Source organism: Magnolia sinica, chromosome 3 (assembly GCF_029962835.1).
Source record: "Magnolia sinica isolate HGM2019 chromosome 3, MsV1, whole genome shotgun sequence".
In the NCBI taxonomy this organism is placed as follows: Eukaryota; Viridiplantae; Streptophyta; class Magnoliopsida; order Magnoliales; family Magnoliaceae; genus Magnolia; species Magnolia sinica.
Window position 1 is genome coordinate 89534027 of NC_080575.1, and position 24696 is coordinate 89558722.

Here is a 24696-nt window from a genome sequence, read left to right on the forward strand (position 1 = left end):
GGTCGATCCAGCTGCAAGCTACTTGGAACATGATAACAGCATGGCCCACCATCACAGGGCTGTCTCACCTCACAATGTCAGCCCAGGTGTGGACCGTTCATTCAGTTTTTGTCCTATAGCATGTGCCATGCCTCAAAAATATCAAATCTCAAATCTCAAACATAGTTCAAAAACCCGAAAACTCCACTTGACTCATCGAGCCTTTACATCACTCGACTCAATATGTAATAATGAAATTAAAATGCCAGGATTAGAATAAATACTTATGACAGGATAAGTATTTAAAACGACATGATGTTTGGTGCACCAGTTTGATACTATATCTTGCTGACTCAATTGGACTTAGCTAAGTTTCATATCAACTCAGCCAGTTTTAAAACTATGATCGCAGCCTTCCGATCAGTGCCCTATATTAATCATCATGACAATAATCTGTTGATTTTATAATAATCTTAGCCTTTTGATTGTAACATAAAGGTCCTAATATTGGTCATTAGGATTTTTAACAATTAGGGAGATTTTTTTTTGGGGCACATTCTCCATCCACGGTGGGACTCAACAGGCAAATGGTCCGGTTTACTGGACCATTGATTGATTGAAACCCTGGACCATTGCAGCAATGGCCCATCCATCGGTTGAAAGACTCCATGACTTGAATTGACCTGTTCGGTCTCGAGTCGACTTGTCCAAGCTGGTGTTGAATCAACTATGTGTCAAATCCGCTGCAGGTAATCGAGAGGATTACCGTCTCGCAGCAGACCGGTCATTCGTACATACAGTGGTCCGCAAGTGCATCGTTGGTTTCCGTTCGCACAGTTGTAGCATTTAAAACCTTCTCATGGCGTCTCAGTCATTCTTCGCAGGGAGGAGCCGATCCGGACTACTGCGATTTTGCGGACCTACATGGTGAGAAGACAACACCCATTGATGTTCCCCATCTCAACACAAATGGTTTTTGAGCTCTTCCCTTCATTGACGCCATGTTCGTCTGTTTTTCCATGATTCACAGGTATCGGCCTCGGAACAGATCTTGCCGAAGATCGTCGAACGCTGCCGCAGCACATCCAAATGCCGAGAGGAATGTACGAAGGGAAGTTTGATCTCTACAGGGGCCTTGCATGTTTATGCATGTTTACCTCCTTGCATGTTGTTGTATTATTCAGGGATTGCATGTTGTTGGGAAATCCTGTCTTGCATGCGCCAGATTTCTTCTCCATCTCTGATTTTGATATCCACTTCATCTTCCTGCAGCGGACTGCTCAGCCAACAGATCCGGACTTCTTCTCCATCTCCTGTGCATATTCCTCGAGAGGTAAGCATTCATATCTCTCATCTTCAGTGACAAGCGTGTAGCCCTACTCATTCTTATTCATATCTCAATCCCTGAGATAGCCTTGGCGTAACAGAAATCATGTTCATTGGATGGGTCTCTGCTTTTCCATATATCTCAAAGTTTGAAAAGCTTTGATATTTGTTTTCTACTGTTTTTCTTGAGTTTTTTGTTATACCATTTTCTCTAGCAATTGGTTTTGTCGTCGTATGCAGATCTGTTTTTTATCTTTAAATTCTTTATATAATAGGTGAAAATGCTACGCTTTGGGTTCTTTTACAATTGTTGATAGTAGCTGCTGCTCTGGCCGTTGGAAGGTCATATGCTTTGATAAATTTCAATTTACAGTTGCTGACATAAATGGACCTACTTTACTTATGATCCTAATCACAACAGGTGTAAAATTAAATGTTGAAACAATGTCTTGTAAACTTTGCTGCTGTGGGATGTTGGATGATAATGTTCTGATAATCTTGAATTTCAAATGCATTGGGAAAAAAATTATTACATATGATCCTAATGAGAAAAGTGTTTCTGCTCGCTTACAGTCCCCACATGAGAGCCAACGTATGGCATTTCATTCCAATATTGAGATGTTTTACGGGTTGATTGATGACTATAAACATTTCAATTCATACACCCTGAATTGATAGCAATGACAACACCATCTATATGACAGTGAGGGGGGGGGGGGGGGGATATCGTGTTGTAGGCCATTTCAATTTTTTTGTTTGGATGTTTCTATCTCTAGTATTGCAGAACCTGCATTGTCTTGAAGAATCTTATATATTACATATGCAGATTTCGATATAGATCATTTCGAATGTAATATGTCTATTATTGCGAAAACTGGGTTGACATGTAACTGAATCTGATTTAGATATTACAATTTCAGAGTTCCCTATAGAAAACTTCGATTTTGATATCTATGGCTTTGCAATAACTGGTTTGTCATAATCTGGAAACAGAAGTATATATTAAATATTCAAGGTTCCATATAGATAACCTCCATTCTCATATCTATAGTAATTCAAAACGTGGTTTGTCAGTTTGGTAAAACTGATTTACAGATTGCATATACAGATTTCCATTTCTCTCAGCCTCATATATATTACATATGTTGGAGTAATGTAAATCAAAAAGTGTTTGCGTGTGTATATCAACATGTAGTCAGAAGCTTGATGAAGCATTGTAGTATTCAACTGTGACACTATCTCAGTGGGTCAGGCTGAGACCTACTGAGTCTTGTACTGTTGCTGATTATGATCAATTAGGAGAAGACTGTTGGCACTAAGTAACTGTTTATATGTCTTCTTTTGCTCACCAAAATCACGGACCAATATGATACTGGAATTTGATATTGTGTCATAGCTGTTGTCTAGCTGTCATTCGGTGTGTTGCATGAGAAATATTCGTAACATGGAGGGACATGGCTGGACAGAAGAGGAAGTGGCTGCTTTTGGAACTACACTTGTTGCAGCAACAACAACTATTGCAGTGGGAGAATATTGCATCAATTATTTATTTAGGACATCCTCAAGATTTGGAGACTATGAAAGAAGCAGGATAATAAATGGGATAATTAGAGAAAGAGAGCAAGTGTGTATTGCTCAACTCAGAATGAATAAGGCCACATTCTTCAACCTTTGCTCCCTTCTCAATGATAGAAATATGCTTCCCGACGGGAAACATGTTTCTATGAAGGAACAACTGGTCATCTTCCTTTACACAGTAGGCCATAATGTGAGAAACCGTATAATTAGAAATCGGTTTTTAAGGTCAAGAGAAACAGTTAGCTGTTACTTTACGAAAGCTTTGGATGCTGTTGTCGGACTATATCCCGATTTTGTTAAACTGCCAAGTGCAGAAACACCTCCCGAGATTCAATCCAAGCCAAAATGGAGCACATATTTTCAGGTAAGCTCAATTGTAACAACCCTTCATACTTTAAACTTTTTTTACTATTTCTTTGCTGATAATACATGTTGAATTTAGGATTGTATTGGTGCAATTGATGGCACTCATGTACCCGCCTAGGTGCCAGCATTGGAAAGTGCAACCTACTGTAACAGGAAAGGGATCATCTCTCAAAATGTAATGGCCGCATGTGGGTTAGATATGAACTTCGTATATGTGCTCGCCGGATGGGAAGGATCTGCCTCTGACGCACGCGTCTTAAAGAGTGCATTGACACATACCACTGATCATTTTACTATCCCACAGGGTACTTTGAATATCAATAGATGATGGAATATCTTTATAAGATGATTTTTCCTTTCATTTATCATGACACATACTCGTAATTAATTGTAGGTAAATACTACGTAGTTGATGCTGGTTACGCCCATTCACTTGGATTTATGGGTCCATATCGTAGTGTACGGTACCACCTTAATGAATATCACACGGGCCGCAATCCTATGAATAAGAAAGAATTTTTTAACTATCGACATGTTCAATTACGAAATGTTATTGAGCGGATATTTGGAGTACTAAAAGTGCGATTTCCAATCCTCAAATCAGCTCCACCATACAACTTTAACATGCAAGTGAAGATAATGATCGCATGTTATGTGTCACACAACTTTATTTGTATATGTGGGGGAGATGGTTTAATGGAAGAGAAGGACACCTCAACGGAAGTAACAGAGAGTGTGGATCTATCACCATGTGAGGATAATGTCACACAACGTGAAAAGGATGAATGAGCGACATATTGAGACAATATTGCAGAGAAGATGTGGAATGAATCTCTTCCTATGAGTCGTATAATATGATTACTGCATGAAATTGTTGTTTTGTATTAGGTAATAGAAATATGTCATGATAATCTCAGTTACTTACAAGCATGTGTCTAGATTTTAGTAATAGTAAATGAGATTTTCAAATATGTCTATTCTCTATTCCAAGTTTTGTATCATGTTTTAATTATGTGTATCTTCCTTCAACTTAATGAAAATTTTTGGAATAATGCTATGAATTATATCAACCATGATTTGTTAATTACATCTTTTCATTTTCTATTTGTAGATAATTGAAGTTAGTGAAGGTGAAATGTCACCTACCAACCGAAACAACCAATCAACTCCTACAAAAGAACCTGGCCAAGAACTGTGTGTTACACCCCGCAGGACACCGAGAAAATATAAACTAAAATCACCTAATGCAAGTGGATCCTCGAGTGGCCCAATGCGATGGACAGATGAAATGGATGACTGTCTGATTGATACATTGATGGATGTGGTTGCAAATGGCCGCAAGAGTGCGAATGGTTTTAAGAAGGAGACGTATAAAACAGTCGTGGAGAGCATCAGGAGTGCAATAGGAATATCAGTGTAAGAGAAACATTTTGGGAATCACCTCCGCACTATGGAAAGGTTGTATTTCGAGGTTCGGGATACCCTAAACGCTAGTGGATTTGGTTGGGACGATGACTTGAAGGTAATAACCGCTCCGGACGATGTTTGGGAGGATTACATACGGGTGAGAGAATCTTCGAAATTAAATTTAGTATAACTCCAGCAATTATTTTTATTCCTAAGTTATACGTATCATCTCATGTTTGTTTACTTATATTGATTTATCTTTGTTGTTATCAATAGTCACATCCGTACGCACAACATGTCGCGGGAAAACAGTGCGAAGGTACGACGACCTAACATACATATTTGGTAATGATCGAGCAACTAGATTGCGTGCTTCCACAGGTGTGAGACCTGACCCTAGTTCTCATGTGTACATGTGTGTGTGTGAGTATGCATCTTGTTCATCATAGTCTCACGGTCCTATCGGTCGAATTTCGGCGACCCGCCGCCTTCGGATAGTGTTTGCGGTTACCCTTGAGTTCAGTCATATAAACCCGACTCGGGTTGACCTGAGACCTATGCCATTGCGTCCGCCTCGTCACCGCGTCCTGTGCATTAATCCGATATATACATCTCAAGTTATGATCATTGATCGATATGGGCCATTGATTGCATGATTGGTGGACCCCACCATGGGTTGCACGTTTTCCCATGCTATCATTTCACCTTAGGTTGAGATTTCTAGAAAGGCTATTACCCTAAGCCTTGTTAATATCACCATAGGCCACCATCATTGCCTAGGAGAGAGAGAGCTCATCATTACAAGTCTTAAAAGTCTCTCTCTCTCTCTCTCTCTCTCTCTCTCTCTCTCTCTCTCTCTCTCTCCCTCCCTAGCAACTTCCCTTCCATCTTCCTCTCTTCTCCAGCCCCTTCTCCCTCAAATTCCCTCCCATCTAACCTTCAACAATCCATCTCACCCATTGAAACATGTCCCTTGGAGCATGAAGAGTAGATTGATATAACTTTGGAGTGGGATCCATTAAGGTGGGTGCTCTTCTTGGCTTCATCTCTCTTTCTTCTTCTTTCCTTTCTTCCCTTCCTTTTTCTATATACACGGGAGCATGTAGGGCCCACCAATCCACGGTGGAGACCCTATATGGTTCCTAGGATGAAGGCCAAGGGCGTGGATCCTTCACAATCTATTCCATGGTAGGCCATTTTTCATGGACCCACTATAATGATTTCCTCATAAACCTTACATCACATGGGCCACCTAGGCCTTTGCATGCATGTAGGGAAGGAATCTCTACCATCCAGCAACTTATTTTGATGTATCTTGGTTTGCATGTAAGTGTATGATATAGTGATGGTGTGGATTTGTGTGGGGGTGGTCCATTAGTGGCGGGACCTCCCACCTATGGGCGATCTTGCTCCTTCTCCCCCTCCTTTCTCTTATCTACTTCTGTATATTTTCTTATTATATGTGGCCCACCAAAGTAGGTCAGCAACATCCCGGGCCCCCAACAAGATGGGACGTCCAAGCCCACCTTGATTGGACGTCTAGGCCCAATCATGCATGCATGGTCTGGATGGCCTCTAAAATGGATTTTTATAGAGGCTTGAGAGCTCTGATGGGTCTTGAATTTTGTGAACCTATCAAGGTGGACCCCATATGAGGAAACAGGGCTATGGACCCCTTGATTTATTTGCATGGGCTGAAATATGGACAGCCTATGTTGCTGTCCAGATTTCAGGCCCAGTTGAAGCATGTATTTTGAGTTACTGTTTAGACCTATTTGCACGCCTTTTTATCCCAAATTTCTTTAGGAGTTTTGTAGTTTGTGGACCCCACTTTGATGTGGTATGAGGCCTACACCCTACCTCCCATGATTGAGGCCCATGGGTTGGGCCAAAGATGGCTAACTGCCCAGAAATTTCTAGACAGTTCAGCAATACAGTATGGAGGAAAATACTATATTCACCTGACTTTTTGGACTCCAGTAAACTCCACTTATTTTTCAGATGTAGGGCCACATTTTTCCCCAATTTTTCAAGGGTTTGGGTGGGTCTAGGCACACCCCATGTGGTCCCAAACATAGGGACAGATACAATTCCAGCAACAATCCACCCTAGACAGGTTGGAATTCCGAAATGTATTAAAATACTTTTAGGTGTCTAAAAATTATAAAAATTTACAGGGAGGTAACACACTTATGGTAGGACCCACCTACAAAATTTTGGGGCCAATGGACACATGTACACGCCATGGTGGTGGCTGGACCGGCCCATTACAATATGGTGTTCAAATCAATCCGATTTTTAGGACAGATTGATTTCTTTAAATAAATTACATATATAAATTCTGAAATTTTGTAGAGCTATGGTCCACCCATGATAGGACCCACTTACCAAATTTCAGGGCCAATGGACCCCTGTGCACACCGTGGCGAGGGCCGGACTGGCCCACCACGTTGGGACGTCTAGGGTCAGTCCGATTTTCTGGACAGTCTGTCTCATTTAAATAAATTAAAATATTTCTAAGTATCCAAAAATCTTGAAATTTTGTAGGGGTGTGGGTTACTTATGTAAGTATCACTTTATAAAATTTTAGACCCAAAAGACATTTGAGTTGCCCGTGGTACGGCTGGAAGTGGTCTGCTAGGCAGGGACGCCCAGGCTGGGGCGTCCAGCCTGCTTCGTGGGCCCACTTTGATGTGTTGTATATCCCACCACCCATCCATGTGGGGTTCTTAGGGGATTGATCATCCTTTCCCCCTTTTTTATTCAATTGGGGCCCATTGGGTGGATTTTGGGCCAGACACCCCAGGCCCATAGGGCTGCCTACACATAGGACATCCCTGCCTTAGGCTACTGTTGGGCCTGCATACCAACGGCCTGACCCATTTGATATATGTGTTGCATATCCTCTCTCATCTGGTGGGGCCCACAGTGATGTGTGTGAGCCATCAGGAATAAATACTTCTATTGTTGAACTCCAACCAACGCAGAAATTTGGGTGGGCTGGAATTTGGCATTGAGCCCAATAATTGTTGCCTATAGATGTTCTTTGGGGCAATATGGCCCACTAGATCTGAGGAGGATTTAAGTGTAATGACCCTGAAAATTTTGTGCCAAGACCAGTACTACCTCTATTTTCCTTAGAAGCTTTTTGGGGTAATTAGCGCTAAGCTCGATTGCTTGTGAAATTTGCATCAATCACTTTAAATTTGATCTGAATGACTCTAAATCTGTATAATAGTTAGCGCTATGTTACTCTGAAATCTGGGATTCATCGCTAAAGCCAGTTGCTCTTGGGAATTTTTAGAAGTTCTGTATCGGACCTGGACCGCGCGTCGAAAGTCCGATAGCGATGATCTTAGGCTGTTGCGGTCACCATGTTGGGCTTGACCATTACCTCAAAAATCAAGTCCATGTGATGTTCTGGGTCGATTTGATTGAGTCTGGAGTAAAGAGTGTGAGAACGGTTGGAAATTAAATAAGGTTTTATGAAATCTGAATCGTGTCGCTTGCGCGACGATTTTAAGCAATCTGACTGTTGGATTCTTACCCAATTTCACCCTCTGATCAGGGAAGGTGGCCCAGGCATTTCCTTGTGCTTGTGGACCTGATCGAGCTTCGGTGACCGTTAAATTGAGTGTGGTCCGCCACGGCTGATCTGAAGATCCGGTCGGTACGAAAACTCAGCTTGACCTAGATCCATAGTTAGTGAGCTTAAGTCCAACCTTTCGTGGTAATAAGCCTACCGGAAGTGCTCCGTTGGATTGAGAGAGGCTTGTTTTGGTTATACCCTAAGTATACCTTGGCCCTGGGGTTATTTTTATCAATGTTAGGCCTATTTATAGACCTTAAAATCCTGGCTCTCTTTTCCATACGAATTTCCTAACCCTAGCTAAGAAAGAGAGGGGAAAAGAGAGAGAAAGTGAGAGAGAAGTTGGTGAATCATCTTAGATTCTTTCCTGTTCTTCTTCTTCCTTGAACCTTCACTTTTGAATTGTTATTCCGGCAATTCTGAGTTCATCTTTGGGTAAGTTAACCTAACCCTAATCTGTGTTAGAGCTTAGAATAGTCCTTGTGTTGTTGTAGCTCATTTCTATTCTTGCTTTAAATTATCTTGTCGCCGTTAACGAAGACATATCGTCTGAAATCAGTTCGGTGTTCTTTTCTAGATTAAGGTGCGGACTTTAATCATATAGGTTATGGTTTTCAAGGCTTTCAATGTCAGTGAATGGTTTATTCTTACTATGGATGAGATTTCACATGCCAAATGTTATGTTTATTTTGCATTCCTGATATGCTTGTGTTACATTGAGATTTGTGTATTCTATGTGTATGTATAAAGTACCGTATGCATATAAAATATGAATATGTGATTGCCATGATTATTTGTCGTGTACCTATGCTAGATGTATATGCAACAACTCCTTGGTAAAAGGAATTGTCCAAATGCGTGTGTTTCAACATGCGTCATGTATGTTGAACTATGTATTCTAAGTGTTTGTAGAAATGTCTGAATGGCTTAAAGTGTAGCATATTAACCTAATTGCGAGCGTTGAGAAGCGATTCTCAATACTCCTATTAGTGTGTATGATTTCCTTCATGCAAGTTATATTCCTTGTTGTTCAATTTCAAATCTTACTTATGCTTAAATCCATGTTAAGTTGATATTCTTCAAATGCTTACGTACTACATGATTTGAGTTGTTGTTCCATTACTATTCTAAATTGTAGATATGAATATCTATTATAGTGGAATGTGTGTGGGACTATGCATTAGTCCAGGAAATCGGTAATTGGCCTTAAGTTCGTGGCTGAGATTGCTTTCGCCACGTACGACGTGATTAGACGAACCCGAGTCGTATTAGAGTTGTCGGCAGTGGTTTGGCCACGCGGAGTGTTTTCGCACTCTATGTCGTTCAACCCAACGTGCACTCGTGCTAGTCGAGTTCGTCAAGTAACTCGATTGTCCGATGTATGTTCACCATGTATGGACGCTACTGTTTGAATCTAGGGTACCCAACTTACCGATGAAATCCTATTAACCATGGTCCCTTGATCCGCTAAGACTCATGAGCCGGACATGGTGGTATGAGACACCGTGGTTGAGCTGTCGGCCTACGCTGGGGTGACGAGCCTCCCCGTAGTGACCATTGAGCAACAAACTCGTGAGCTGATTATGGTGGTATAAGACACTATATTCGTGCTGTCGGCCTACATTGATTGGTGACGAGCCCTTTGTAGTGACCTCGAGCATGCCTGGATACCGCATTGAGGTGACGAGCCTTAGTGTAGTAACGAAGGTATGATAGGCGTGCATTGATTGGTGATGAGCCCTTTGCAACGACCTACAACCATATGATCGTATGAGATGCCTAGGACTGATGACCCTAGAATGGATCACTGTTTGGATGGTGATATGAGGAAGGTACCTTAGCTTCCCAATCCTGCTGTATGAAAATGACTAATAACAACTTGGTAATCATGTTCATGCACCACATTTGCATGTGCTTTGTAGATGTGGCACACTTTGAGGCGATGTCATGCGTAACGTAAGATGAAGACGCTGAGGGTGTACGCGTGAGGGCACACATCATTCTTCATACATCCTTGCATTAACAAGAGTACTTAGGACATGTTTAATTATTCTACTTTATCATTACTGCTTGATTGAACTGATAACATGTTAAACTTTGCTTTATTGTTCCGCTGAGTTAATCACTCACTTCCACGTTCTGGGGCGGTGTTAAACACCCACCAGACTCTGTCTTAGTTGCTGATGTTACAGATGTTGATGCAACCTTTGAGGCAGATCTGGAGATTGAGGATGATAAGGCTGCTTTCTCTTTTATGCAGTTTTCAGACGGGTTCTAGTGAGCCTTGTTCTGATACGTGGGATGCTGGGATTTCTTTTGGGAATTAAATGATGTAATTTGATACTTGAAATTTTGATAGTAGCACTTGTTTTACGACCTGGTATGTATATGTATTTCAGGGATTTGCACATGTACACATATTTCTTTAAGTTTTTCGCTTGCTTTCTTCACTTATCCCTGAATTATATTTGCTATTTGGCTTAATCTATTCCATGTTTTATGCACTAATACAGACAACATACATCCATCATTAAATATGTTGCATAAGTGATGTTTTGGAACTCGGGAGCTGAGTTATGCTCGACCCCCGAATTTCAGGGCGTTACAAGTTGGTATCAGAACATGATTTGGATTAAACCGACCTGGGTTATAGTCATACACCGCACGCTGTCGCCACTTTAGTGTATTTGGGTGCGAGTTTATCGTAGATTGTGTGTTTGTGTTCCGTTGCTTCTATCGGCGAAAGTTTACTGAAAACGATCGTCGAGATCGAGTCTATGCTCTTTCCTGATCACACACAGCGACCCGAAACCTCTCCTAGACCATCTATTAATGAGTATAGATGGTCTATCTTCCCATCTCAACCCTTAAATCTTCAAGAAATCTCTGTTTGTATCAAATTTCTGCCCGAATGGCCCGATAGGCATCGAACCATGCAAAGGGGCCGATCGGGGCATTTTCAGTGGAGCCCAGGGGGGACCCACATCTTTTTGGAACTAAGGGACCAGGAGGACCTCGCCCAATCGGCGAGCCATCGCCGGTCGGTCCAGAGACCGGCGATGTCATCGCGGGTTCGGCGAGGCCTCGCCGATTAGCAGGCCAGGCCGGGAGGGTCGGCTCGGGCCGACGAGTGTATGGCCTAATGTGGCCCACCCTTCCATGGTTTGCTGGTTTAAACATCTTCTAAACCCTACTTCCTTCACAAACCTCCCTCCCTAGCTCTCTTTTCCTTCAAGTTCTTCTCCAAACTCCTCTAAATCTCTTCCAAATCTTCTTCTTCTTCCATTTTCGTGCAAACCCTACCTACCCATCTCAAAACCTCACCTTCCATTGCTGTTTACCTTTCCTTTTCTTCTCATTTGGGCTCTCAAATCCTCTTTTGGGATCTTTAGTGTGTGGGAGCTTCCCCTTTTCTTCCTATTTCTCTCTCTCATTTCTCATGGCCCTCTTTGAGTTTATCACGGCCATCTTTTTCATTTCCTCCCTTATTTCTTTGATGGGGAAGAAGAGAGCGCCCGTGGATGAAACCGGGCCTAGCCGCCTAACCTGTGCACGGAGGCCGAGAGGTGCCGCCGCGAGCACAACCGCCGCTCGTGAATTCCAGATCAAGCGGGACCTTGATCATCGAGCTCCCATTGGTAAAACCTTGTTGGTGGAGCTATCGCATGGAGTCTATGAAGGCCATAGGGTCCTTTTTGAGGCTCATGTTGATCCGCGGCTGTTTGGTGAGTTTCTATTATTGGAGCGCGTGGAAGGGGCTGGTTGGTGTCCCTTGTTTGAGGGTGAGTATCGCGCCAATGCAAGTACCGTTCGAGCTTTTTATGCCAATATTCGTGATCCTTCGCTGGAGCCTCTGCAGTTCAAGATTCCTTATGGTAGCGGTCGGGAGGCCACGGTCAACGTCGTTTTGATATCCTGACTCCTGAATGTGTCACTCGGTGAGGTGCATGCCAGTGAGAAGAATTTGAACAGTATGCGTGAGAGGGATCGTCGCATCCGGTTCCTGTGTGGTCGTCTGGTCGAATGGCAGCCAAATAGGAGCCTTCTGGCTACCAACATGACGGACGACTTTCACTTGCTTCACCACATGTGTACGTTCAATGTATATCCCAGGTGGAGCAATCGCAGCTAATGTACGCGCCTGATGGTAGATTTTCTGTATCAGGTGGGGCAAGAAGCGAAGTTGTGTGTGCCGACGTACATCTTGCGTCAGATTATCCTTATCACTCGTTCGACTAGGAGGACCGAATCGCTTCCTTTTGGCCGCCTCATTTATAAGCTTGCACATGAGTTTGGCTATAGGCTTAGAGCAAAGAAGCCGGTTCCTGTTCGTCATATTAATCTGACGACCCTTAAGCAGATGGAGATTGGTCCTCGTCGTCAGGCCTCAGAGAGTGAGGATGAGTCAGAGAGTGATGAGGATGAGAGTTATGCTAAAGGTGGTGCTGATATTGAAGAAGAAACAGAGCAGGACAAGGAAGAGGTAGAGGGACAGGATACGAGTGAGAGCTCTCCTCCTGTGGCACCAGAGCAGAGTGCAGATCAAGCTGCCAGGGATGCCCGTATTGCTCGGCTTGAGGAAGGGCAGGCTGTTCTACGCCAGGATATCATGGATCTTCAAGGCTTTGTGAAGCATAAGTTTAAGAAGGTGACTCGAACTCCGAAGTCTATCCTGTGTTGCTTGCAGGATAAGAGTGCCCCGCCTCCATCTCATGATTCCGACGAGTAGTTGTCGTTGTAGTCGTCCTTTGCTTTGTTTTGTTGTTTCTTTCTGTGTGTAGCCATTGTTGGCTTTGTAGTTGGAGTTGTTTGTAGTTGTTTGTTGTTGTTTGAAGTGTTAGATGTTGTAGTTCGCATGCTTTCCCTGTCGTGATTCATGTAATGCTGCACTACTTGTATTGCGACGATTTTGTTTAATGGAATTCATGTTGTTTGTCTTTGAAGTTGTGCTGTGAATGCTATGTGGATGGATTATGTGGACGTAGAATCTTACAGGTTGCATCCTCTGTTGAATGTAGGGAATGCCTCCTAAGGGTTCGAAATCTTCGGCCCGTCTCTCCTTGGTTGAGTCGCTTGCTGGGGTTCCTCCCCTGAGCGATAGCCAGACGGATCCACAGACGGGCCCGTCTCATGCCGGTGTTGGGCCGACACCTATGTCTCCTCCAGTCACGCCTTCGGTTCCTGAGCCGAGCCGTGCATCTTCGCCTGCTCTACCATCTGATAGGTTTGAGCAGATGATGCTGTTGATGCAGCAGCAGAAGATTCAGCAACAGTAGCACCGGCAGCAACAACAGCAGCAGCTCCTATCTTCCATGGCTGGCATCTTTGCTTAGTCACTAGGGGCGACTCCTCCTGCTTCACCTATGCCTCCATCTGGGAGTGCCAGTGCGAGCGGCACTTTTAAGCGATTCCAGCGCTTACGACCTCCCACATTTGCGGGTTCTTATAGACCCGAGGAGGCCGAGTATTAGATCGATCGCATCTCTAAGATGCTGAGACCGCTGCATTGTTTAGAGGTTGAGCAGGTTGAACTTGCCTCCTTCATGTTTGAGAAGGAGGCTAGTCTATGGTGGGACAGTGTTCTTCGCACTGTCGAGGAAGGATTTGAGTGGTCGTGGCAGGCGTTTGAGGCACGCTTCCACGAGAAGTATTTTCCGGTTACGTACCGACATGAGAAGGAGAGGGAGTTCCTTCGCCTCCGTCAAGGAGGGTTGTCGGTGACGGAGTATGAGAACCGGTTCACTGAGCTAGGTCGGTATGTTCCTTTGATTCTGGGCGATCAACCGATGAGGATGCGGCGCTTTTCTGAGGAATTGAGGCATGAGATCCGATTGAAGATATGTTGTGCTAGCATTTCTTCGTATGCGGAGTTGGTGAGCATGTCCTTGCGAGCAGAGCAGGACGGGGACAGGTCGTCCCATATACGAGCACCGATGGTTCCTAAGCCGCGACTTGACTTTCAGGGTGCACCTTTTCTCGGCAAGAGGCCGCGGGCAGATTCTCCTCCTAGGCGTTCAGCATCGCCCGCTCAGCAGATGAGAGCTGATCTTCGCTGTTCGTATTATGGGAAGATGGGGCATTTGGATCGTTTTTGCTTTTCGCGTATGCGGGCCAGTGGTTTTACTCCACCGCAGAGGATTAGCCGTCTGATGCCTCAGGTTATTTCTCCTCCACCTCTTCGTTCAGCGCCAGCTCATCCATCCTTCAGACCTGCAGTACCTAACTTCAGGCCACCTCAACGGCCCATGGTTCCTCCGTCGAATCGTCAGCAGCAGGCTCGAGTTCATGCGCTCTCAGCTGAAGCGCCCATGTCTGACTTGGTGCCGAGATCCTTCGAGGTTACAGCGCACATTGAAGGTATTCCCGTTTCTATGTTGGTGGATAAAGGGTCCACTACCTCTATTATATCATATGCGGCAGTTAGGCTTTTGGGTTTGAGCATTGTTTCTATGCAAGGAGTGACGCTTACTACCACTATGGGGATTTTCTCTGCTATGAACAAGCGTTGTATGGATTGTTTGGTTGATCTAGGAAGTGGATCGATCCATGTTGATTTCTTTGTCGCACCTCTTTATCATTACGATGTTATTATGGGTATGGATTGGCTCACGAGGATGCGAGCAGAGATTGATTGTGAAGCAAGGTCGGTGACTATCCATGGACCTGAGGGCGAGACAGTTACTTTCCCAGTTCAGGTCAGTTACCCTCTTCGTCTTGATTATTATACTTCTCTGTTGGAGAGTATGGCTGAGTCGGCGTTTGATAGCACGCCGGTAGTTCGGGAGTTTGAAGATGTGTTTGAGTCAATTCCTGGATTAACTCCTCAGCGTGAGATTGACTTTACTATCGATCTCATGCCTGGTGCGGCGCCCATTTCATTGCCCACTTATCTTATGCCTCCGAGTGAAATGGAGGAGTTGAGGAAGCAGATAGATGGTTTACTGAATTTGGATTTTATTTGGCCTAGTGTGTCTCCTTGGGGAGCACCTGTCTTGTTTGTGAAGAAGAAAGATAGTTCCTTGCGATTATGTATTGATTATCGCAGGCTGAATCTGGTAACTGTGAAGAATAAATACCCTTTGCCTAGGATTGATGATCTATTTGATCAATTGAAGGGGACACGGTACTTTTCGAAGGTTGATCTGCAGTCAGGGTATCATCAGTTGCGCGTCAAGGGTGAGGACGTGCAGAAGACCACTTTCAGGACTAGCTTCGGTCACTATGAGTTCCTTGTGATGTCGTTCGGTCTTACGAACGCACCGGCCTTGTTCATGGATCTGATGAACAGGGTGTTTCGGCCATTCTTGTTCTAATTCGTCATTGTTTTTATCGATGACATTTTGATATATTCTGCGAGTCGGGAAGAACACGAGGAGCACTTAAGAGCGGTTTTGGATACTCTTAGGAAGAATCAGCTTTTTGCGCAGTTCAAGAAGTGTGATTTCTAGAAAGAGGAAGTCAAGTTCCTGGGACATGTGGTGTCCAAGGAAAGAATGGCTGTCGATCTTGCCAAGGTAGCTGCAGTGCAGGACTGGAAGCAGCCTGGTTCAGTTACTGAGGTAAGGAGCTTTCTGGGTCTTGCAGGCTATTATCGACGCTTCATTCAAGACTTCTCGAAGATTGCCAGACCGTTGTCGCAGTTGACACGGAAAGATTTGAAGTTTGCTTGGAATGAGAGGGCGGAGGAAGCTTTTCAAGAGTTGAAGGACAAGTTGACGTTCGCCCCTGTGCTAGTATTGCCAGAGCAAAGGGTTAAGTATATTATATATACTGACGCCTCTCGCATTGGCCTGGGTTGTGTCCTTATGCAGAAGGATAGGGTGATTGCTTATGCTTCGCGTCAGTTGAGGAAACACGAAGAGAATTACCCTACGCACGACCTGGAGTTAGCAGCTGTCATTTTTGCATTAAAGCTCTGGAGACATTACCTCTATGGTGAGGAATTCGAGCTCTTTTGCGACCACAAGAGCCTTAAGTATATTTTCACGCAGCGTGATTTAAATATGAGGCAGCGCCGATGGATGAAAACATTGAAAGACTTTAAGTTCGATGTTTCTTACCATCCGAGCAAGGCGAACCTTGTGGCAGATGCATTGAGTAGCAAGAAGGCTATTGAGTTTGCGGCTCCGCTGATGATAGCAGAATGGGATATGTTGGAGTTTGTGCAAGATTTTGAGCAAAAGCTTACGATAGTAGAGCCGTATGAGGTTATCGTACACATTCGTGTACAACCCCTTATCGACGAGAAGAGCGTTGCAGCTCAGGCAGATGATGAGCTTTTGGCGAAGATGAGGAAGCGGGTTGGTACAGATGAGAACTCCGACTGGAGTGTTAGTTCTGATGGGGGCTTACGATTTCGTGGAAGGTTATGTGTTCCTGACATCCCTGACTTGAGACGGGATGTTCTCGAGTTAGCCCATAGTTCTAAGCTTACGATACATCCAGGTAGCACGAAGATGTATCAGGATATGAGGAGATCATATTGGTGGGATAACATGAAGGTCCATATTGCTGAGTTTGTTTCTCGTTGTCTCACGTGCCAGCAGGTCAAGGTAGAGCATCGCCGACTTCCTGGGTTGCTGCAGCCCATGCCCATAGCAGAATGGAAGTGGGACTTCATCTCTATGGATTTTATTTCTGGGTTGCCGAGAACGAGGAAGGAATATGACTCTATTTGGGTGATAGTCGACCAATTGACGAAATCGGCTCATTTCTTACCGATCAGAGTCACAAACTCTACAGACGAGTTGGCTAGGCTGTATATCAAAGAGATTGTACGTCTGCATGGAGTTCCCTTGGAGATTGTGTCTGATAGAGACACGCGTTTCACATCTATCTTCTGGACTCATATTCAGGAAGCGATGGGTGTGAAACTGAAGTTCAGCACCGCGTTTTATACGCAAACAAATGGGCAGATGGAGCGCGTGAATCAGGTCCTAGAAGACATGTTGCGAGCTTGTGTTTTGGATTTTAAGGACAGTTGGGATGATTGTCTTCAGTATGCAGAGTTCGCGTATAATGACAGTTTCCAGGTGAGTATTGGCATGACTCCCTATGAGGCGTTGTATGGTCGCCCATGCAGAGCACCGCATTGCTAGGCAGCAGTTGACGAGCGTAGTTTGATTGGCCCAGAGTTGGTTCAGGCAACTTCAGAGAAAGTTGACATTATTCGACGTCGACTTCTAACAGCCCAGAGTAGGCAGAAGAGTTATACTGATAAGAGGCGGCGACCGCTTGAGTTTGAGGTTGGAGACCATGTATTTCTGAAGGTCTCTCCTATGAAGGGAGTTCTGCGGTTCGACAAGAAGGGGAAGCTTATGCCGAGATTTATTGGTCCATTTCAAGTTTTAGATCGAGTGGGAGCGGTAGCATACCGCCTTGCTTTACCCACACCTCTTGCGGGCGTGCATAACGTATTTCATGTTTCTATGCTGAAGAAGTACGTTCCTGATCCTTCGCATATTATCAGTTAGGAGCAGGTGCAATTGAGCGAGGATGCCACATATGTACTGCGACCGACGCGTATTCTAAACAGGAAGGAGCAGGTATTGCGTAGCAAGATTATCCCTCTTGTGAATGTGCTATGGACGCATTATAGTGAGGAAGAGACTACTTGAAAATCTGAAGCTGAGGTTAGAAAGAGCTACCCTCAGATCCTTGAGGAATATGAGAAGGTATGAATTTCGAGGATGAAATTTTCTTTAAGGGGGGTAGATTGTAATGACCCTGAAAATTTTGTGCCAAGACGCGAGTACTATCTCTATTTTCCTTAGAAGCTTTTTGGGGTAATTAGCGCTAAACTCGATTGCTTTTGAAATTTGCATCAATCACTTTAAATTTGATCTGCATGACTCTAAATCTGTAGAATAGTTAGCGCTATGTTACTCTGAAATCTGGGATTCATCGCTAAAGCCAGTTACTCTTGGGAATTTTTGGAAGTTCTGGATCGGACTTGGACCGCGCATCGAAAGTCCGATAGCGATGATCTTAGGCTGTTGCGGTCACCATGTTGGGCTAGACCATCACCTCAAAAATCAAGTCCATGTGATGTTCTGGGTCGATTTGATTGAGTCTGGAGTGAAGCGTGTGAGAACGGTTGGAAATTAAATAAGGTTTTATGAAATCTTAGTCGTGTCGCTTGCGCGACGATTTTAAGCAATCTGACCGTTGGATTCTTACCCAATTTCACCCTCTGATCAGGGAAGGTGGCCCAGGCATGTCCTTGTGCTTGTGGACCTGATCGAGTTTCGGTGACCGTTGAATTGGGTGTGGTCCGCCACGGCTGATCTGAAGATCCGGTCGGTACGAAAACTCAGCTTGACCTAGATCCATGGTCAGTGAGCTTAAGTCCAACCTTTCGTGGTAATAGGCCCACCGGAAGTACTCCGTTGGATCGAGAGAGGCTTGTTTTGGTTATACCCTAAGTATACCTTGGCTCTGGGGTTATTTTCATCAATGTTAGGCCTATTTATAGACCTTAAAACCCTCGCTCTCTTTTCCATACGAATTTCCTAACCCTAGCTAAGAAATAGAGGGGAAAAGAGAGAGAAAGTGAGAGAGAAGTTGGTGAATCATCTTAGATTATTTCCTGTTCTTCTTCTTCCTTGAACCTTCACTTTTGAATCGTTATTCCGGCAATTCTGAGTTCATTTTTGGGTAAGTTAACCTAACCCTAATCTGTGTTAGAGCTTAGAATAGTCCTTGTGTTGTTGTAGCTCATTTTTATTCTTGCTTTAGGTTATCCTGTCGCCGTTGACGAAGACATATCGTCTGAAATCAGTTCGGTGTTCTTTTCTGGATTAAGGTGCGGACTTTAATCGTATAGGTTATGGTTTTCAAGGCTTTCAATGTCAATGAATGGTTTATTCTTGCTATGGATGAGATTTCACATGCCAAATGTTATGTTTATTTTGCATTCCTGATATGCTTGTGTTACATTGAGATTTGTGTATTCTATGTGTATGTATAAAGTACCGTATGCGTATAAAATATGAATATGTGATTGCCATGATTATTTGTCTTGTACCTATGCTAGATGTATGTGCAACAACTCCTTAGTAAAAGGAATTGTCCAAATGCGTGTGTTTCAACATGCGTCATGTATGTTGAACTATGTATTCTAAGTGTTTGTAGAAATGTCTGAATGGCTTAAAGTGTAGCATATTAACCTAATTGCGGGCGTTGAGAAGCGATTCTCAATACTCCTATTAATGTGTATGATTTCCTTCATGCAAGTTATATTCCTTGTTGTTTAATTTCAACTCTTACTTATGCTTAAATCCATGTTAAGTTGATATTCTTCAAATGCTTACGTACTACATGATTTGAGTTGTTGTTCCATTACTATTCTAAATTGTAGATATGAATATCTGTTGTAGTGAAATGTGTGTGGGACTATGCATTAGTCTAGGAAATCGGTAATTGGCCTTAAGTTCGTGGCTGAGATTGCTTTCGCCACGTACGACGTGATTAGACGAACCCGAGTCGTATTAGAGTTGTCGGCAGTGGTTTGGCCACGCGGAGTGTTTGCGCACTCTATGTCGTTCAACCCAACGTGCGCTCGTGCTAGTTGAGTTCGTCAAGTAACCCGATTGTCCGATGTATGTTCACCATGTATGGACGCTACTGTTTGAATCTAGGGTACCCAACTTACCGATGAAATCCTATTAACCATGGTACCTTGATCCGCTAAGACTCATGAGCCGGACATGGTGGTATGGGACACCGTGATCGAGCTGTCAGCCTACGCTAGGGTAATGAGCCTCCCCGTAGTGACCAGTGAGCAACAAACTCGTAAACCGATTATGGTGGTATAGGACACTATATTCGTGCTGTCGGCATACATTGATTGGTGACGAGCCCTTTGTAGTGACCTCGAGCATGCCTGGATACCGCATTGAGGTGACGAGCTTTAGTGTAGAAACGAAGGTATGATAGGCGTGCATTGATTGGTGACGAGCCCTTTACAACGACCTACAACCATATGATCGTATGAGATGCCTAGGACTGATGAGCCTAAAATGGATCACTGTTTGGATGGTGATATGAGGAAGGTACTTTAGCTTCCCAATCCTATTGTATGAAAAGGACTAATAACAACTTGGTAATCATGTTCATGCACCGCATTTGCATGTGCTTTGTAGACGTGACGCACTTTGAGGCGATGTCATGCATAACGTAAGATGAAGACGCTAAGGGTGTACGCGTGAGGGCACGCATCATTCTTCATACATCCTTACATTAACAAGAGTACTTAGGATATGTTTAATTGTTCTACTTTATCATTACTGCTTGATTGAACTGATAACATGTTAACATTTGCTTTATTGTTCCATTGAGTTGATCACTCACTCCACGTTCTGGGGCGGTGTTAAACACCCACCAGACTTTGTCTTAGTTGCTGATGTTGCAGATATTGATGCAACATTTGAGGCAGAGCCGGATATTGAGGATGATGAGGCCGTTTTCTCTTTTATGCAGTTTTCAGACGGGTTCTAGTGAGCCTTGTTCTGATGCGCGGGATGCTGGGATTTCTTTTGAGAATTAAATGATGTAATTTGATACTTGAAATTTTGATATTAGCACTTGTATTATGACCTGGTATGTATATGTATTTCAGGGATTTGCACATGTACATATATTTTTTTAAGTCTTCCGCTTGCTTTCTTCACTTATCCTTGAATTATATTTGCTATTTGACTTAATCTATTCCATGCTTTATGCACTAATACAAACAACATACATCCATAATTAAATATGTTGCATAAGTGATGTTTTGGAACTCGGGAGCTGAGTTATGCTCGACCCCCGAATTTCAGGGCGTTTCATGAAGTCAGTATCTTACCATCTTAATTTTATATTTTTTTGGACTTAATTAGTGTATGATTAAAGGCCCATCCCAGATAGGATTCTTCTTGAGCTAGTCTCTTAGTTAAGTATAAGCCTTATAGCCTTGGTTGGGCTGGAACTTTTGATAGGCCCATTGAACCCTTGGGTCCTATATTTATCACATCATTGTGATGAGCCTTATGGGCCAAATACTCAAGTAGTTGGGCCCTTGTTTGCCCACTATAATAAATCCATACTTAGGCCGAGATGTGAGGCCCAACTTACTTGTGTTAAAAATTTAAGGATTTTTCATATGTTGGGATAATGGGCTGCCCATTAGGCCCACCACAATGAGTGAACCTATGACCCTTATGGTTGGGCCCTAACCTTGCTTAAGGGCCCACCAGGTTGCCTTTGTTTTGGGCTTAGTGTATGGCCCACTAGGCCATGGATTAATTGTGCCTTGGACCTTTTTTTGCATACGTAGCAGGCTACCTTTTGGGACCCAGTTGAGGATTCATGTCCTCCTTGGTGGCCCTAAGGTAGGCCCATAGAGCCCCTTATAGGTGGTTAAAGGCCCACCTTGGGCCTGGCTAGGACCATTCTTCCTTAGAATTTTAACTCTCTTAGTTTGTGGGCCATCTCAAAGTACTGGGCTCCCACTAGAGGACTTCTCTTCTTCTTAGAATACTTGTCTATGTGCCTAGATCTTGACCCTCCTTGGGACGGACGATTCCATATTTCACAGGTAGCACACTTACATCGTTGCGACCCATATGCATCATCTGTATGAATTGATTGCATTGTATGGTGGTCATTGAGGGATGGAGTTTCTCCCCTTATGCACATTGAGTGCCTGAAACTTGTGCATGATCTGTGTGTGCGACTCATGCATTAGCATCGCATTTCATGATGATATCGCCCTTGCTTCATCAGGGCCTTGCCTCCACAGGGACATTTATGGATGGTTGCATGTGTGGACACCGAAAATATTACTTGAGCATACCGGGTGCATAGGATGCCCATGGGTGAGATTCTCAAAACTTCCATGGTACCAAGGATCTACTCCAACGCTGTGACCAAGTGAAAACTATGAGCGCACGAGGGCCTTATACCGTTAGGCCGTGACTCCCACTGTCATGTAGTCGGTTGGATAGGGGTGCCGCCTTACTTACCTGGTGTGAGGAGGCATTGCTAGGCTGAGTCTGACCAGCTCGTAAATAGGTCCGCTACCTTCAGGCCTTGTTGGTGATTAGCTATCCACATGCGGGAAGTGAGGTCTCTTACGCTCGTTTGATTGTGCGGGGTCTGTAAATCGGCAGTCATTCAGAAGTGTAATGGACCCTGGTGATTTTCTTATGAATGGAAATGTACTTGACATATGGTTTGGATATGAGCACTGATATTACTTGCATCACATTAGTATTGGCTATGTAACCCCCTTCATGCATTGCCTTGGTAAGATGTCCAGTACTCATTGCATCATATTCATGATAAGTCTTTTTAAGGCTGGTGATATCCTCATTGAGCATGTTTCCCTTCTTGCATCTCCTACTATTCTTCTGTGCACCAGTGACACACACTTACACCACCCTCTAAGCTTCTATAAGCTTATGCACGATTGATGCGTGCAGGAGACTCTAGGCAGACGTTGTAGCAGCAGATCGTGGAGTAGAGTTGAGCATTTGAGGACTCCAGTGTTGCTGATTTCTCTCTCTTTCCTTATTACCTTATGTATGTTCTTTTGAACCTGATGTAAACTTGTAAAAGTTCAAATTCTTAGTGGATTTTGTGATGTATGCCCTTTGTTATTCTCAGATGTACTTGCTGTGATCTTGGGTATGCTCATATTAGAAAGTGATTATACTATTATGAAAATCCTTTCTATAGGATCTCAGGATCGGAACTTGCCTCAAGAGCCGAGAATGGGGTACTACGGAGGCTGTCGCGGCTAGAACCAGCCATCGGATTCCTTGTGAGTCCGGTTACCGAGTCTGGGGCGTGACAACAGGAAACATGCGCAATACTCCGCTTTTGAGAAGGCCCAGGGATCTTGATACTTCACCGACACTGTCGGTTGATCTAAATGATGATACTCTTGTGTTATCCAGTGATGACGTAGGGGACAGTATGCACAACATCCACTGGTCATATGAAAGCTATGGTAGTAATCACATTTTACGCCGAAGTCCGTCTGTGAATGGGAACAACTTCGTCAACGCAGGAAGCACAACCAGTTTAAGGAAGCGAACTAGGATGAATCGCCCTTGTGATATCATCGGCAAAGGAATGAGTGAAGTTGCTGATGCCGTCAAATCACTGGCCCTTACCATACAGTAAGGGATGGACATGGTACATATGTCGCAGGTGGTACCAGCTCTGGAGCAAATTGAGGGTCTTACAGGTTATGAGATCGTACGTGCTACAAAGATACTATCGAAAGATGAACAACAGTTTGCTTCATTCCTTTCTCTCCCTGAGCATAGAAGGTTGGAGTTTGTGTTGACGCTGCTTGCTCCAGATCAGTCATCCGACTGAGCATAGTCCCTTGAAGTTGATCGTCATGGTTGTTGTTTTGATTGGTTGGACAGCCAATCTTTTTTGGACTTAACTTTTTCTGGTTAAACATGCTAGTTGTGTTCACTAGCTGGATGACTAAGCTAATTTGGATGATATTTTTTTGTGTTTTTTTTTATTGTGATCTGTATTTAATGATATCTCCATCGATGCCTGTTAACTTGCATTACTGTTTAAATGTGCTGCTAACTTCATATTAATTATGACTATCCTGTTCTATAATTTTGCAATGTGTGTAGTGTAGATTAATAAATTTAACATTTCTATTTTGAAAAGCTTCAGGTATGCTCTAACCGTCAATATAGCTGCACTAATTTCATGTGCTTATATATATATATATATATATATATATATATATATATATATATATATATATATATAGTATTCTCTCTGATTATATGTAACATTATTTGTGAAAATGGATTGACGTTGATAATAAAATATCGTTATCTTTAAATGGGTAAAAAGATGTATGTTGTTTTCAAAGGTCGCCGGCCCGGAATCTATTACACGTGGGAGGAGTGTCGTCAACAGGTTGAAGGATATTCTTCAGCGATCTTCCGTGGCTACAAATCGGCGTCTGAGGCATTTACTCAATGGACAGCTTTCTGCGATGTGTCGGCTCAACAGAAGATAGGAGTGGGAGAGGTGACAGTGGATTATGACAACATGGTCTCGACACATGGACCACTTTATTTTGCCGGTTGTAGCAACGATCCTATAGGGAGCTCTAGATCAGCATCATATGACTATCAGCCCAATGTCGGGCACGGGACAGAGGGAGATAGCGTTGAAGAGACGCCTGGTGCACTGGAGGCGTTGATGAGGATGATAATCGGTTGCTTGATTATTATCCTCGCCATTTATCTCTTCCCGTGTCACATCATATGACTGTCAGCCTTAGGTTGTGTTTGCTTCGTTTTTATGGACGTTTTGGGATATGTTTTTGGACAATGATTTACTTCCTTGTAGTAAAGGGACTATGTTTAAACGAATGGTTTGTGATTAAATGCTGGACTTGTCATTTGCATGGTCAATTGCTATAT

General features: G+C 43.5%; 1 protein-coding gene across 1 annotated transcript; it reads left to right on the forward strand.

The window, feature by feature from the left end:
• Positions 1-976: 976 nt before the first annotated feature.
• On the forward strand, positions 977-24696 carry LOC131240188 (uncharacterized). Its single transcript, XM_058238297.1, has 2 exons — positions 977-1312; positions 24138-24696. The coding sequence occupies exons 1-2, from the start codon at positions 1069-1071 to the stop codon at positions 24539-24541; spliced, it is 648 nt and encodes a 215-aa protein (XP_058094280.1). The 5' UTR covers positions 977-1068; the 3' UTR covers positions 24542-24696.